This window comes from Corvus cornix, chromosome 7 (assembly GCF_000738735.6).
Source record: "Corvus cornix cornix isolate S_Up_H32 chromosome 7, ASM73873v5, whole genome shotgun sequence".
NCBI classification, from domain to species: Eukaryota; Metazoa; Chordata; class Aves; order Passeriformes; family Corvidae; genus Corvus; species Corvus cornix.
The window spans coordinates 22846250-22863940 of NC_046337.1; the positions used below are offsets into that span (position 1 = coordinate 22846250).

The 17691-nt window shown below is 41.7% G+C and overlaps 1 protein-coding gene across 1 annotated transcript in view; it reads left to right on the plus strand.

Moving 5' to 3' along the window:
• The first annotated feature begins 1818 nt into the window (after window positions 1-1818).
• AGPS (alkylglycerone phosphate synthase) overlaps window positions 1819-17691 on the plus strand; it is a 53224-nt gene continuing 37351 nt past the window's right edge. The window contains exons 1-2 of the mRNA XM_039554882.1: window positions 1819-2027; window positions 14298-14387. Coding sequence (XP_039410816.1) covers window positions 1834-2027; window positions 14298-14387 — 284 coding nt within the window. The 5' untranslated portion in view covers window positions 1819-1833. The remainder of the gene's footprint in view (window positions 2028-14297; window positions 14388-17691) is intronic.

Below are 17691 nucleotides of genomic sequence, written 5' to 3' on the forward strand. Positions count from 1 at the left end.
GGGATTGGTCCTATTTATAAATAGTATATTTATCTTCAGACCAGTCTCTCTAGGGAGATAGTGTAATCCTTGGTTTATATATGGGGAGTTATGATTCAAAGAAGTACCAATATTGCATGTGAGGTAAGGAACTGAACCCAAGTCTCACTGCTTGTGCAGTACATACAGCTCCCTGGAGGACTTCCTGCAAATTGCTTAGTTAATGGAAAGGTACCATGTTGAAGTATCATGGGAGAAACAGGTCCCTGAAAGAGATTTGAAAGAGGGTAAGAGTTTTATGAATTTTTGTGGGATTTTATTTCACATATGTAGCAAACATCTGAGGAAGAAATGAACAAATAAATCAACAATGATAGACAAAATGTCATGATGAAAGTATCGGTCATCACATAGATCCCAGCAATCCACTTCGGAACTTCCAAAAAGCTGGTCGGTGCCAGTCAGTGGCAAAAACCTGATCATGAAAGTAGGTCCTGTGTTACAACTGAGTAGGTTTCAACAGTGTGAGATACTTCATGTCACAGAGGAAAAGCTGGAATTAATCTGAGCAGGTCATCTAGCCCATCACCTTGCCCTGAGCAGAACTGCTTATAATGATATGTCTGATAGATGTATGTTGTCTGTTCTTAACGCTGTCTAATGAAGGTGACTTTGTTCTCTACTTAGGCAGACTACAACAGTTTTTCATTTTCAGTGCCATTAGAAAGTAGTCTAATGCTAATGCTGAAGTTATGTCTTGCAGTTTGAGCTCATTACTTCTCACCAACCTAGCTGGGACACGAAGGGCAGATTGATTGCTTCCTTTCACTCCATAGCAGTCTTTTACATATTTGAAGACTGGTAACCTATCTTCCTTAGTCTTTTGTAAGGGACTCAGTTTGTTAAGCTTTTTTTTCATTCCTGATGGAAAAAACCCCTCTTATCATCTGTTCTACTTTAAATTTTTTCCAGTTCCCACATCCTTCCCTGAGTGGGACTCCAAAGCTTTCTGGTGCATCAAGGCAAATTCATAGTAGAAGAAAGCACCTGGGGTTGCATCAAATCTGTATCTCCCCTTAAATCCCAGTTCCTTTCCCTCTTCAAAGTGATGCTACAAGGTGAATCCTAGATGTTCCCACAGGGCCCAAATATGGTCAGGATTGACAGTTTTCGCAAGGATTGGCCCAATGATGGCTGTCCCAGATACAGAAGGGGATGCACTCCCAGCAGTCAGTCAGCATTCATTTCGTGGTGCGGGTTTCCAGGGGGAGCAGATCACCGGGACCTGGATGCTCCCTTCTAGGACAGCCGAGTTGCACAGCCAGAGGCGCCTGGCTCAGATGCACTCACTCACCAGGGCCTTGTGTCCCTGTCAACAGCGACGATAGAATCTCTAACACCTACAGGACTATGTGCCACCTCACCGACCTATTTCTTAAGTAACCCGCCTGTGCTATTGCCATTAATCAGCATTTCATCATTAACTTAGGCAATCCTCATCTCTAAAGGATATCTTTGTGTTCTCTCAAGTTTGTTCAGCGACCCAGAGGGGCTATAATTACAGCACCAGGTGCGGGAAATCTCTAATAAACGCCTTCTCTCTCCCTCTCTCTGACTTGCCCCCCAAGCCCAGCCCTGCCGAGGCAGGAGGCTCCGGCAACACGCGCGGACCGGGCCGGAGCAGCGGGGGAACGGCAGCGGGGGAACGGCAGCGGGGGAACGGCAGCGAGCGGCCCCGGGGCGCGGGGCGGGGGGGGCGGGCGGTGCCGCCGGGCCCGCGCGGGGAGCGCCGGGCGGCGCCTTCCGCCCGCGCGCCCTCTCACCCGGCGGCGGTAGCGGCACAACGCGGAAGCGATGGCGGCCGCGGCCGGGGAGGCAGCGGGAGGCGGCGGCGGCTCCCCGTCCTCCGCCCGGCGGCGGCTGCGCATCATCTCCGGGCACCTCCGGGGCTCGCCTCAGGCCCCCGGGCGGGGAGCGCTCTCCCCGAGCCCCTGCAAGGCGCAGGGCGGCTCCGCCGGGCCGGCCTCCGGCTCCATCCCGAAGAAGCGGTGGGTGCGGGCGGGGGTCCCCGCGGGCCGCGCCGGCGGGGCCGGGCCGGGCCGGGCGGTGTGCCGGAGCGCGGGGCCGTGGGTGCGGGCCGGGGTCGGGGCCGCCCGCGCTGCCCACAGCGCTCTCTTCCCGCCCGGGGACAGGCGCGGGCCGGCGGGGCCCGGAGGCCCCGCGTGGGGTCTGCGGGAGGAGCGGGGCTCCGGCGGGGCGGGAAGGAGCGGCGGGGAGGAGGATGAGGCACGTCCCAGTCGCGGGGGAAGTGCTGAAGCCATTCATCGCTGTAGGGACTGGAGGAAACCAAAAGAAGGTGTCTTCAGCCTTTTACCTGTTTCTGTAGTAAGTGGGATGGTGTTAAAGTGGAAAGTCGTTCATGGTCACCTTAGGCACTTCTTTAGATGTGATGAAGAAGTTTTGGTTTTGTAAAATACTTTGAAGCTGCTCTAATGGGGAATGCAGCACGTGTAAAGAGCAAGGTCTGTGTCTAGTCTCTCGGTCCTCCCCTGTTCACAGAAACCTTCAGCTGACGTGAATGCTGGCAAAGTGTGCTCATACGTTAGGCTCTAACAAAAGTTTCTTAGAAATGAATAATTTTAGAGAGATGAACTACTTTTTCTGGTTTTTACTGTCTGTAGTAAGGTGTCTCAGGTCACACGACACCAAGGGAAGATGAACAGTCAAATTCTCTAATTCGAAGTTATTTCATTGGCTCTTGGATTTGTTTTTATTCTATAGTTTTTAAAAATGCTATGATTATGATACCATTATGTAGTTTCATGTAATTTATTATCATGAGGCCCCCTTTCTGCTGGGGTGGACTTGTGTTAGTTTTGTGACTTTCTTATACTGCTCCCCCTTTCTCAGACATGGATTTTCTATATGTGTGTTGGCTTGCTATCTTAGAGGAGCATTTTAAGGCTTAGGTTATAGACAGCCTCCTGTTCTCTCTTGAGCTGTGGACGGGGACTAGTTTGTTTGTGCATGGGGGCACTCCAGAGGCAGACCGGGCAAGCAGTGAATAGAAGAGCTGTTCCTCCTTTGAGAAGAATCCATTCAGCCCATGCTTTGCACTCAACCTTTTCAAAAAGAGAGCAAGAAGCAGCCTCAATTCTCCTAACAGGCAATTTGTGGCCTATGGTCACAAGCTGAACTTGCCTGCTTTGGGAGGACTGGAATGTCATGCGCATGTAGTCAGCTGTGAACAGCTTTGAAAGCTTTTAGTTCTCGTTGAGGGGAATTTGATGCTTGTGCAGGAAATGTATCAAACGGTGCTGCTCACTGGGACAAATGGGTTGTTCTGAAGTTGTTGCCTTCCATACTGAGTTTTGCTTTGGTTTGAATCTAGGAAGAAATCACTGTTTCTGGAAAAATATCAGCTTAGCTAGTTTTAAGGGATTTATTTTAAATGGATCGCTGTGTAATTCCTACAGCTAATTATTGCATCCATGAAGAGCAGGAGAAACAAACTTCAGTGCAGATGCATGTGACCTGCTTCTTTCTCTGTGGAAACAGAGGCTTAGGGAACTTAACACCTGTACTTCTACAGGTTATTGACGTTGCTGTCCCCTATTAGGATTTGCTGTAGGATCATAATGGTTTACTGTTTTTACTCTAAATAACTTGATCTGGACTCAAAAATTTTCTGTGGGGGTGTAAAGGAGTTGCTGGAAAGCTTATTCTGCACCAGAGGTACAACATTCTTGCTATACTTAGAGCCCAGCCTTTTTGTATGTGTAGAAACAAGAAAAACTTAAAGGCAGCTTTATCTCTGTCTTAAGGTTCTGTCTGAACATCTGAGATATGTTTGAAACATGCTTAAGATGCTGCATGTGAAAACTCTGATACTTCAGTATAGCTAGGATATGGGGATCTTGGTCGAGCTTGTGTTTTGAGGATAATACCCAGGTTTTGGAGTGATGGCAGAGAAAGACAGTTCTGTTGCCTACACTGGTTTGGAGGGGGCAAGTGAGTCGTGTTCTAGTGACTCTCATCTAATCTGGAGCTGATTTTTATATATGAGACCGAGAAGGTTGATGGGAAAATCTAGTAAAAATAACTGACCTAGAGACAGTGCATGCCTTTTACCAGTAATATTAGGACGATACAAACCTGGATGCTATTTTCTTGTAGTCTGTTGAATCCTGAGTCAGCTCTTCTGCCTCTTTTGAACTATTATAATTTTTCCTAGCAAAGCCGTAGCCAAAGTACCTTAAGCAAAATTTTTGTTCTTTACACCTGTTGCATCTTTCCTGTAGTGTTTAAATAGTGGCAAAGCTATAGACACTGCTTTAGCAGATTTAGGTGCACTCTCCTGATGTTGCATTTCTTCTGCAAAGTAGATGGCTTTCTTTGATTAAAAACCCCTTTGTAGTACTTTAGATCTGTGATCACAGAAGTTTTTTTCTGGCTGCTTTTCTAACAGTCAGTAGACAGTGGCCTCTAGAAACATGGCTTTCTTGTTGATAGTTCAAAGACCAAACTGTTAAAGATCTTACCCAGACATTTCTCACCAGCGAGGGGAGGATGGAGAGTATGTGGTATTGACTGAAAGTCTGTAGGTCTCATCCAACTCTTCTTGTGTCCAAGTAAAAATGCCTCTGAAGACTGAGCAATGTATTTGCATATTGATGTGTTTAAGTATCGTAATACACTTTGTGCTTTTTCAAATTATAGCTATTGAGGTGGGAAAATTCCTCAAAAGACAAGCAACTATCTATTTGTCTGAGTATCCTGTTGAGGGAAATCTTAGGTACGGTAAGAGTAGAGAGATGTTATTTCTCAGTGGCATTCCCGGCTTGAATGTAATATTTTAATTGAGTGTTGCAGTGAAAGATGGGAATCATAGTTACACAATGTGTGTTGAAGCCTTAACATGATGATGGGCGTGCTGAAAAGGTTGATAAAACAATTGAACTAGAAAATAACTGTTCCTTGAAATTACATTTCCCATCTTTTTATGTTATGCTGTTGACTTTTGTTGACTGGTAAGCTCACTCTGCTGATGAGTTAAAAACTTACTTAATCTTCAGAATAACTGTATGTACATGAAGTATTCAACTTGTACTGCTTTGGAAGCAGTCAGGTGCTACAACTTTCTAGAATAGAGTTGTCCCAGAGTAACTGCTAGGTGTGCTAGAAAGTAAGAGTGCCTCAGAGGTGGAGCCTGCACTGATGCTGATCTCATCAAAATCACTTGTATATTATAACTTACTCAAATCAAACTTTAAACAATTTGGGTTTTGTTAAAAGGGATAATGATTTAGTTCAGCTAAATGTTGACTCAGTAGCTTGTAGGCTTAAAATTTATTCTGTCCTGGAGCAAAAGAAAGCAGGACAGGATCTCCTGATTATCCTGTCTCTCTGTGGAGAAGCTGCTTTCCTAGGGGATGAAGAGAGGCTTGTGCATATCTTTTAATTATTGTGGGCATACTGTTACATGGGGTAAACTAAGGGATCACTGTGTAGCCAGCTGACTGTGTGTCGAGTTCACAGGCAGGTTGTTCAGAGTAATGTGTTAATGTTAACCTTCTTCATATACACACTTGCAATTCTTGCTGTAGTTGCTGCTAACAGTTATGATTTTATTATGCAGCAGCATTAATTAACTCCTAAAGAATTGGTACTACTTGAATACAACAAGTGTCTTCAGAGAGGCTTTGTATCTTACCTGCAATACTCAGAGCGATCTTTATAATAAAGACTTCATCCTTTAGAGAACAGTGCTTAAGCAACACTTCGTGCTAAACTGTATCCTGGTGTAGCTGACTTCTGAGTTTAAAGTGATGAAAACTTAGGGTGAAGAAGGAAAGAACCGGTGCCATTACACCAGTCTTAAGAAATCAGAAGAGTAAGAACCTGTTGCATTGAGGAAGGTGTGGCAGTTCACAGGCGGTTCTGTGATTGCATCAAAGCAATTAAATGTCAGTCAAAGTTAATACTTGAAGTAGAGGAACAGATAAAGAAGATTCTCTCATGGAAATATTAACATGAAAAAAGATGTCATAATCTGATGGTAAAAGTGACTTCATATGCAACAGCAATTCCTGTCTAACGTGTAGGTCCAAGTAGTTGCACGTCAGGAAGATGAAGTGTAGGAAATCTATCAGAATTTAAGTAATACAATATTTATTGTTAGATCATTTGATACCAAGTAAGCCAAACTGGATATATTCATTAGCTAAATTTTATTAGAAAAAGAACCTAGGTAAAAGTGTGAAGTATTTGATATGTGAAGCTTAATATAGATTATTATATGAAAGCAAGTAGCAGTTTATGGCAAAAACTGAAAGACTTTAGTAGTTCAGCTGCTTAATATCTACTGAGATCTGAACTGTTATGTACAAGAAAATGAATGTGTATATAGCTGTTTATTTAAACTTGATGTGTTTATTTAAACTGAATAGAATTAGAGTAATCTGATAATGCAATAGACTAAAGTAATTACTTGAACTAGAAGCTACTTGGAGCTGAAGTAAAGTAAGGAGATCAGTAGTGCAGCAGATTGCAGTCAGCTAGACTTTCCTGAAGTGTTACTGTACCTCTTTGTAGAAAATAAATAATGTGGAGTATTAAAAATCAGTTGCAGGTTGAATGTGATGGACAAGCTTAATGCCTCTGTAGTGTTGTTATATCCAGAACTGGGTTGTTTTGTGCAAGTCTTTGGGGTAGGCCAGAAAGCTTCCTTGAGCAATTATCTCATATTTGCTACAGAGCATGCTAAAAGATTCTCTGTGGGATGGGTAAAACAGTGTTGTCCAGGAACTGAACTTACGTGCGCAGATAAATGGCAGACTGTTGATTCTGTCATTAAGTTATTTCTTTTAAGACAGCAAAGCAGGTTTCCTGGTTTTGCAAGCTTTCAGAAAATACTTCTCAAAGGACTGATGTCTTTGTGCTGTTTCATTTACTGCCTGGAAGTAGCCATGTGTGTGTGTTTTGTAGTAGAGCAGTCTCTTCAAAGATAAAAGTGAAACTGGTGTCAGCTGAAGTAGTAGGTGGAATAGAGAGAGCTTCTAGTAAAGTATTCTGTTGCATAAGAATCGTCATTTGGCCAAGTGTGTACTGAGAAGAATGATGATAATGTCTTGGCTTTCCTCGATCTTTAATTTGCCCTAATTGACTTTATTTACTATGGAAGAACACTAGAGAAACACTAATTTCCTTATTCCTTGGGGCTTTGTTTATTACAGTGTGGTGAAATGAAGAGTAATGAAATAGTCAAGGCTAAGAACGTGTATAAGGAAAGTGAACACTTGTTTTATCAGAATAGTTTAAAGAAAAGCACTCTACTTATGGGTATCTAAACTCTTGATGTCTTATGCCTAAAATCTGGTTGTCTGCATTTGCTGCTTACTGTAGATTTAAACTGTAAATATGAGCCCGGGTTTGTGTTGTCATATCAGATATTCAGCAAACAGAATAGCGACTGATTCGGTGTATGGGCAGCTGCAGGGGCTTAGCTGAAAGTGTGGGCTACAGAACCTGAATGTGTCTAAGGTTATAAAACACATTATTTGACTTCAGACTTGAGAACAATTATATTAGGTTTCCTGCAGGGAAGGTCTTCCAAGAGGGAAAGAGTATAAGAGTGACAAACGCAGGAGATACTCTCTGCCTGCAGTATGGCATTCCTCTCCAGATAAATGATGCTTTCACAAAGCAGTTCTTGAAGCAATTCCTTGGGCTACATGTTCTTTCTTTATTTCAGGCACCTGATACTAATTTACTACTGGCTTCAGAATCACTCTGTAGTGTTGCTTACTTGGTTGAGAAGTGTGACTGTATAATCTGAACAGAGATACTGCTCCAGGGGAGAGGGAGAGTGATCTTCTGGTACCACCTGTGGAAAGGGTTCTGAATTTCCAGCTGTTGGGCTGGGTTGGTAACCCAAAGTCCAACTGAGGTAGGCTCTGAGGAGTTGTTCTTTGGGTAATGTCTTGTTATAACACCTTACCACACCAGACTGCCTCAGTATTACTGCACCCATGCACTGAGTTTTGCAAGAACTCTACAACTTGCAAGACTGTTACATTAGGCAAATATTGGTGCTTAAGCCCGTGGGGTAGCCCTTAAAACTGCCACTTTAAACTGATTTCCAAGAATCTGCTGGTTCTTCCATTGTGCAACAGAAGTGCCTGTGAGTATTTTATGTGTATGTGATTTTAATGCTGAGCATCCGCTGGTGATTGAATTGTTATTGTGAGGAAACTGATGGGAGCATCTGGGCTTTGCTCCACCTGAGTCACGTTTCTCCAGCTAGGTTGAACTGCACCTTCATCTTGCTTCTCCAAAGAAGCCTTGGCTATCTGTGGGAGATGCTGTGCTTATCCTTCAGCTTCCTAAGGGAGAGATGAGAACTTTTTCATCCAGTCACTCTGACAGTCACCAAAACCTGAGATTTGAACAGTGCTGGCAGGTACAGTTTCGTTGAAATAGTGTAATCCAAAGGCCTCTGCCTGCCCAGCTGAGTGACTGGATGATTTGGGAGCACTAGTTTAGCTGATGGGCCAGGAGCCACCCTCCTGCCCCCCTGACTGTAAAAATCCTTATTCAGTGAGTCAAACTAGTATTTCAGTGTTAGGCATTGTAATGAAAGTGGCGTATTTAAATTCGCTTAAACTAGTCGCACTGTGTTAATCTATTGTCACTGCTTCCATGGTAACTTGTTTCCTTTCAGGCAGTATAATTCTCTGTGTGTATATATAAACATTAAAAACCTTAAGCAAGGTTTGATTTATACTACTTCATATATTTCAGTAGTGAATTTCTATATCTTAAGTTAGAAGGCAAGAAAGAACTGGTTAGTTTCTACTATTTCTGGCTAAAATATTCCACGTTTCTGTCAAAAATGAGATAGTTAATGAGCTTGATATTTTGTTGAAGCCAATGTACTGAATAGGAAAGGTGTTTTTAAAGTAGACAGTTTGGGTACAATACTGAATAACATTTAGTTTAAATTGAGAATAGTATCAAATGTTGGTGAGATTCTTGGTTATGAGTATTCTTGGAAAGGAGTCTGGGAAGAAAAACAGAAGGGTGTAAAAATTATATCTTGCTACACATACAACACGTGTAGCATGAGCATGTCACTTGACTAAGTCAAACTAAGCAGCTTTTTTTTTCATAATGGGACATGAAACTTCCTAACATATTTTGATGTATTCAGATATTATACAGGGTATTCAGGTTTTTTGTTTTTTTTTTTTAGTTATTTTAACATTTAGCAACCAAATTCTTAACTTTTTGAAGAATGAGGATAGAAGCTATTACTGCAAGGGTAATTTTGTTTCAGATGGTACAAAATGTTGATGTGTTAGCAGATACATAATTTGTAAAAGTTTAGGTATAATGAAGGTACATATTAGTTGCATATCAACCGGTAGCTGAAGTCTTCAGAGACAGCACTGAATACACTGGGTACTTTTACAGGGAGGAAGCTTTTAATGTGTGCTTAAGTCTGCAGATGGTCAGCAGTTCTTTCTGCCCTTTATATTCATCTGGCATATGAGCTTAACACTGAGATACTGGGAATGAAAAATTTGGGAAATGCAGAAGGCTGCATCGATTGCTCAGTTGCAGCTTGGATCATTCTTGAGAGCCAAGGTAAACATGGTGCCTGATGCTAATCTGGCAGGCAGCTCTAATTGCTGCACCAGGGCATTAGAGGGCAGTGGGAGTGCTGTGCTGGAGCTGGGCTGTGAAAAGTGTTTTCTAAGGAACGGTGACTGTACAAATAATGCTGTCCAGGGGCAGTATGAAAATGCCAAGGGAGGAATGCTGTTAAAACACTTAAAAGACTTTTTTCCCTTGCTTGCCTTCTATTTCTTATTATGCTGTCAAATTGCAGTTTTGATTTCCAAATGAGAGCTAGAAAGACAGGGAAATGCAGAGCCAGTGTGTGTTACAGTGTATTTCCCTTGCTTGAGGGAGCTGGGGTAGTGAGCCAGACCTAGGGAAGAGCAGCACACTGCCCTGGCTTCATCTGGCAGAGCTGCTTGCAGGTGGGCTGAATAGGATGTCAACTAATGTGTAACATTCTTCCAAAAAGTTCAGTCTTGAATTATATGAATATGACATTGTTATTGCCTCTGTAGTCATGGAGGCTTGGAGATCTCCTCTGGGTGTCTTCTGCTTTCCTCTCTGCTGAGGGTAATTCTCTTGAGTCTTGAGGTTCACCTGCTCTTGCTTACGAAGAACATACCTTTCAAGTGGTAATGCAAGAAGATCTGAACAGCTTGGTCTTCCTGCAGGCTGTGTGATACAAATCGGAACTGCATGATCAGCCTTTCTTTTAAAATCTGGCCTCTTTAGGCTTCACTTTTTTTAGGGAGCCATATGCAGTATTTCCTCTGACTTGTTCTTGGCATGTAGGCATGAAGTGCTAGAAACTGCAATATGTAAATCAAACCACAGTTCTTAAACTGGCAGTATTCTGGTGTGGTGGAACAAAAGAAAGAATAACTGTAAGATGACTCATTCCAAAAACAGCCCTTCCTGTCTCCAGATAGAAAGATCAGACTTGCTCAGTATAGTTTTGAATATAAAAATTAGGTGCTTAAGTTTCTTGTTCTGGTGTTTACCTGCCACAAGATATAATACTGCCTATTGTGTGTGGTGGTGTGAAATCTCCTGCCTTTGTGTTACAAGGTAGCCAAGATGTTTGAGTCAGCTATTCTTCTACAAGCATGCAAACTGTTACTTTAGATTTTAATTAAATTATTATCATCATGCCAATGACAGGAGATATGTTGTCTGACAGAGCAAAGCTTTGTGTACTTAATTTTATTCAGGAATAGGTCAGCCAGAAAATAAACTCTTAGGAGTTAAAACTCTTAAACTCTGTTTTGTATTTTAGAGCCTGATCAAAGTGCCAGGTAGCTTAACACCAGCCTAGGAAATCAGGCCTTTAGAACAGGCAAGCAAATGGGAATGCGCTAGTGTAACAGAAAAACCTCGTATCTGGGTCTGTCTTTTTGTCCTTAATTAATAGTACCTCCCCATGATTTTGTGGGAAGTATCTGTCTGTACTGACACCAGGACTAATGATAGTTTCAAACCTGGCCATCATCAGTTTATCTCATGTCACCAGTTTCTTTAGAGCCTGGCCTTTTGTGTCTTGCTCTGATTGTCTCCAGCTTTGCAGCTAGTTTCTCTAGCCTCTTTCATGCATCATGGTTGTCATCTTTATTTTGGCACTGCCTTGCAAGAGGACTTCCCTCTCTAACTTAGAGGGGAAGCTGTTTGAGCCTTCTTCAATTTTGCTTAGTAATATCAAGTCTGTTCTGACTTTACAAGATTTAACAAACTACAGAGGTCAGGTATATAGAAATACTGCATTTAGTCAGCAGAGGGAGAAATCTTGCATTGAGGAGGACTGCAGTGATTGGGATTTGAATGGAACATTTAGTTAAAAAAAAATCACTTGAGTTGGCCAATTCTGTGTTACCTTGTTCTCAGCTGGGAACAGCTCCATTGTGTATGACTTAGTTTCTTTGTGGAAGTTCGTATAAATATATGCAGCATTTATAAATATACATATATAGAAATAAGGGTAAAAATGGGCAAATCTGCATAACATGCTTTAAGAACCCTTTTTAATAATCTGTCACAATAGCACAAGGCATTCCCATGCTATGGAACATGAGTGGATCCTTGTCCTTTCCTGTGTGAACTCTACATGTGTAAAGGTCAGAGAGAGGAGGCAGCCCAAGGGGCTTCTCTATCTGGACAGCTCTGCTCAGTTTAATTTTTGGCTGAAATTTTAGAATCGATTCTTCAGTATGGAAGGGCAACCTAGACTGGCTGTTTCACAAAACTGTATAGTCTCATTTCAGTACTCAGGAACTGATAATGTTTACTTTAAGTGCCAGATTTGTCAAAGGTTGATTAGAATGTCTGAATCCAGCAACTGTAATGAAATACATGACCATGGCTTTTTTCCATTTGATTAATTAAAACCTTGCATACATGCAGTTTGAAGAAAATAGATTTTGTTTAACCCAAGGCTGTTGAATTACAGCGCTGATAGTATGTCAGCAGTCTGTGTTAATATTATCTTTATAATGAAAACCTTTGGTAATCAATCATCATATGGTTATCTTGTATGTAATGTTGGAGCTGAAAGTGATTGAGGTAGTGCTTTCTCTGAATCATGAGGTCTTTTTGAAATGGCCACCCTGATCATCTTACTTTTAGGCTGGCAAAGAGTAAGAGCTACATTCACTGTATATGGGGCAGGGAGGTAAATGATCCTTTGACAGACTTCATTGAGATGCATTTCTTTTAACTAAAATTCAGTTTCTAGGATAGTAATTTCATTTGTAGTATAAATAAATAAGCAAACCTTTAAAGCAAAGCTAGATTAATGTGTAATTATTATTAGTGTGTTGCTGTTATTCCCCAAAGAACAGCAAATCTCGACACAAGTCCAGGTTGCAAGGTATGGCCTCGTTTAATCACCCATAACCTTTATAGCATGGTTCTTGAAAGAGAAATTACATGATTGGCCTATTGGCCCACCACCTCCCGAGGTGATGGGTTGAGCAGTAAGACACCCAAATACTATTCTCACAAAACTGAAAACAATTCTCACAACAACCCGCAGGTGCAACCAAGGTGCAGAAATGGTTTACATTCTTACAAACTGTTGTCCATCCAGTTCTCACGAGAATGAAAGCTTTCACAGAGAAGCTGTGAGTAGCTGGATTTCTCTAACTGCTTTCTTATGAGAAAGGAAAGTTTCACAGGAAAATTCCTCTGTTAGGCCCTGCTAGCATCTACATTAGTGTATTTCTTAAGCCTTAAATATACTTACATTGATACAGTTCTGATGACTTTATCATAGTTAGGACATCCTCTGATATGGTTGTGCTTAAGATTTTTCCATTTTCTGCTTGTATTTTGGCAGTTGTGAGTTTGAGTTTTATATATTTATAATTTTATGCTATCACATTCTGGTTGTATTTGATATGTTATTCCTGCACTTCTTGGGGTTTTGTTGTTTATAACTTTCAGTCCAAATGTGTCTCAAAGTGCCTCATCAACTGAATGTTAAGAATGCTGTGGGATTGCAGTAGTGATGACAAGCAACTAAAATCTTTATTCTCTGTCAAGAAAATAAATTGAAATACTAAATGTCTTTTTTATTCTGAAAATATTTACATGTTACCTATTTGTATGTTGGTGTTTATGTATAGACTGAAAACCAAGCATCTTTCACACATTACTCTTGCCAATTGGAGAATATCACCATATCACCACTGATCTACTCACTCTCTCTACACAGAAGAAAAATAAAAACAAAAGAACAAACCCCTTCAGTCCCAACAACCACATGTACTGCTAGAGGCTGGGGGCAGAGTGGCTAGAAAGCGGTCCAGCAGAAAAGGACCTGCAGGTGCTGGTCAACAGCTGGCTGGAGTGAGCCAGTGTGTGCCCAGGTGGCCAAGGATCAGCAATAGTGTGGCCAGCAGCACTAGGGCTGTGATCATCCCCCTGCACTCAGCGCTGGTGAGGCCACACCTGTGTTCCTGTGTTCGGTTCTGGGCCCCTCACAACAAGAAAGACATTGAGGGGCTAGACCGTGTCCAGAGAAGGGCAGTGGAGCTGGGAAAGGGTCTGGAGCACAGGTCTGATGAGGAGCGGCTGAGGGAGCTGGGGGTGTTTAGCCTGGAGAAAAAGAGGCTCAGGAGTGACCTTGTCACTCTCTACAACTCCCTGTCAGGAGCCAGCTGGGAGTTGGCCTCTTCTCCCAGGTAACAGGTGACACAGGATGAGAGGAAATGGCCTCAAGCTGCACCTGGAGAGGTTCAGGTTGGACATCAGGGAGAATTCACTGAAAGGGCTGTCAGACATTGGAACAGGCTGCCCAGGGAGGTGGTGGAGTCACCATCCCTGAAAGCGTTCAGGAAATGACTGGATGTGGCACTTAGTGCTGTGGTTCAGCTGGCGTGGTGGTGTTTGGTGAAAGGTTGGACATAATGGTATTGGAGGTCTTTTCCAACTTTAAGGATTCTATGATTCGACACAGTGTGCAATGACTTAAGCTGGTGGTTGTTTTTATAGAGCATCTGGTCTTTCAAGTCAGAGGATGCAGTCTGAGGGAGTAATGGTTGTGATTTCAGAATTTCTTTTGGCTCTATGTACTTTTGGTATGTACTTGATTTCTTGAATTGCTGTCTGGTAAGACTTTTTTTCCAAAACCATATGATGGAAAATCATTTTGGATCTGCAATATGCTAATATTGTCACTTACATATTTTTCTCCCTTTAAGGCAAGAACTTTTGAAGTGGAATGGGTGGGGATATAATGACTCCAAATTCATCTTCAATAAGAAAGGTCAAGCAGAATTCACCGGAAAAAGGTGAGTTGAAAATTTATGTAACTGAAGTATCTTATTTAGTAGTTTCTTTGAAAAGAGTTTAAAAGCAGTACAGTATATTTAATTCAAAGAAGGCAAAGAAGTTGCTGCGTCTCATATAGCAGGTTATTAGTTCTGCATTTAACATGTTTATTGAAGTCTATACACAATAGTCTGACATAGTAAAATAGACTGTATGGCTTATTGGAATGTTTATTAAAAACGTTATAAAGACAAATTTATGTGAGTCTTCTCTGTAACTTGATAACTCTGTGCGTTAATGAAATCACACCGAGAATCTGCACCACGTTCTAAAGCTTTAGGTAACATGCAGGACGTCAGTGCAGTTTGAGAATCTCTTGAGCATCAACTAGTTTCTTTATTAAACTCCCACCTTGTTTTGGGTTTCTTAACCACTGTGCATTGAGCTATTTCATCCTCTGAAATGGAAAATTAAAACTGCTCTTCAATTGTGTATTCTGTAGTGGCACCACTTCTGATTTATTACCCTCTAACCCTTTATACAGCAAGGTTGTTTTTCTGAGAAATACATCTTTTGAGAAATGACATTAAAATGAAGCCTACTTGGGGATCTCCTAATTTTGTTCCAGTGGAATTTAAACCTGTCACTTGCCATCTTATTGGTTCGGGGGTTTTTTCTTCCTGAGTGGAAAGTAATCTTGCAGTCTCTTTCCTGTTTTAAAAAATACACTTTCCATAACAGTTAAAAACAAAAGAATGGAGAAGTAAAATTCTATCTTTCATAAAAATTTCTTCCTAGTCTGAGTCAGTCAGCTAGTATGAATTAGCTTGAGTCAAAGCTGCAAAAACCTAACTGGGATGTTGAGCACTTCAGTTGTTAATTCCTTGATTTTCAGGCCCAAATTAAAATGCAAAGCCTTGTATAAGCCAGTGCACTGTATAATATTTAGGGAGATGCTGCACACAAAATCACACTATAGAAAAAAAAAAAATAAGGGGCAGGACTACTTTTTTTTTCAGAAGGAAGCAACAAGGCTGCTTGACTGCTGAGCGACTGATACGTGTCAGTCGCTGTTCTAGAATAGGAGAATGGTGGTTTTTTCCCATCATCCACATTGTCTCTGAGAGATAACATTAGAAATGCCTTGTTGGGCCACACCCGTATAGTTTCTTTGGAATAGTTTGCCACAGTGGCAAAAGGAGAGTGTTGAAGTCAAAATAGGATAATAAGCATCTGTAGAGGTGGTGTAAATGCCTCATCCTTTCAGTACCCACTTACAGGCCTGCTGTCCATAAATTTGTCTAAATTTGCAAGTCTGCTCATACTGTCTGCCTGTGCAGCATCCAGTGGCAGCAAGTTCGAGGTTGTGGTTATGTAAAGTACTTGTGTTTTGAAACAAGTATCCCTTACTGTTTTGCAGGACTAGGCGAGTGATAGTTCTTCAGCCTATCCACTGTGTTATTGATTTGTAAGACTCAGTCATATCCTCTCTTGCATTTTCTCCCCATGCTTCTGGAGTCCTGGGCCCTTCAGTTTCTGCTTGTAAGGCCCTGTGGTCTTTACAGTTGTTCTTTGCACCGTCTCTAGCTCCACCAGATCTTTCTGGAGATAGGGACAAAAGGTGTGTGCAGCACTCAAGGTGAGGATACAGCAGCGTTCTACAGAGCAGCAGAAAGGGATGAGCTGTCTTCTTTCTTACACCTGCCCAGTTGATGCATGGCACTGTTCATGTGGGAACAGCCACAACACGTGGGCTGTTGTATGTGGTCAGTGAAGATGCCATGATGCTGACTACCAGTGTGATTCTGCAAAATAATCAAGTAATGATTTTTTTTTTTTGGCTTTTGCAATTATCTTAACTTCCATCTTTTTTTGTCTGCTTAAGTTTTTTTTTAAGGTCCTGAATTCCTATCAGTGTGATCAATAAACTCTGCCCTTTGCTTCTTAACTTATCTTATCCTTCAGCCTGTAGAAGAACCTTTTCTTCCGTACTGTAGCAGTGTGTTTTCTTAAATAATATTTGGAGTGAACACCTGTGGAAATATAAAGGAATGTGGGACTTCATGTTCATTGTATCCACTTTATACGCTTTCTGTTTTTACACCCTGATAGACCTCCAAGGATTAGTGAAAAAGGATTCCCCTTTATGAAAGTCATGTTGACTTTCCTTACAGACCATGCATCAAATGATCTTTTTATTATAGACTCTGCCATCTCCGCAGGGATAGATGATACTTGCTAGTCTGAGCAACTGAAGCTGTTTTTTGGAGTGTGTCTGCAGAAAACAGTTTTTGGGGGGCTTCTTGCACCATCAGTGTATACATACAACGCTTGCTTCCTGAGCAATTATGCATTGCACTCTGTGCAGTAAACTAACTTCTATGCTGTGACTTCTCTCTGTGTCTTAAAAGTTTTGGGGTTCCTGACAGCTTTAGTTTGTCCTTTGAGTAAGTGATTAAGGTTACCCTCACAAACCAGCTATAGTGATAGTTTGGCAATACTAAGAAGTAGGTCTGGAGAAGAAAACGCGCTAAGGTGACCTGGGTCTCTGCCTTCCTTGCAAACTCTTGATGCAGATGCATTAAACTTTCATTACTTATTGCACTTTCCTTTTCACAGAATTCACATAATTTCTGTATGGGTATGATGAAACAGTAACAGCTGTCACAGGAGGAATGACTGAACACTGTATTCCACGCTGAAGAGTCTAGCTTGAGTTGAGATAAGGTTGTATAGCCTTTTAGTTCTAGGAGTAGAGTAGGGGGTTTGTCAATAGAAGAGCTGGGGGGTTAGTAGAGATGAGGAAACAAAAAGAATTGATCTTTCTGTGTAACAAGTGACTCAGTTGTAGAGTTGGTTGCACCAGCTGTGAAGGACAGGGTCATAACTGGAGTTACAGTGACTGATCTTAGAGGGACAACCCTATTAGGTCTAATGCAGTGGCCCAGGTGAAAACTATGGTAAGGATTCTCAGCTGCTGAAAGCTCTTAATATCAAAGGAAGATCTTATTTCTCCTCTCTTCTGGGAATAGTTTTGCACACATAAATGTGCTGAAGGTGTGTGTATGTGTACAATTAATAGCAGTAGTTTCTAGCTGTTTCCAGTGCGTCCCCAGCCTTATGTGTTTTCACATGTGGTGCACATGGTCAAAACCAGCTCCTCTGTCCATTGTAAGTCTGCATTTGTCACATGGCTAAGCTCTTGCCAAACAGTTTGTGCTGGACATAATTTTACAGTGCTTGATGGATTCTGATGCATTTTGATGAAGGGGCAACCTCATACTGTTTCTGTTTTCTTGAAAGCGTAATAAGTTGTACTGAAAT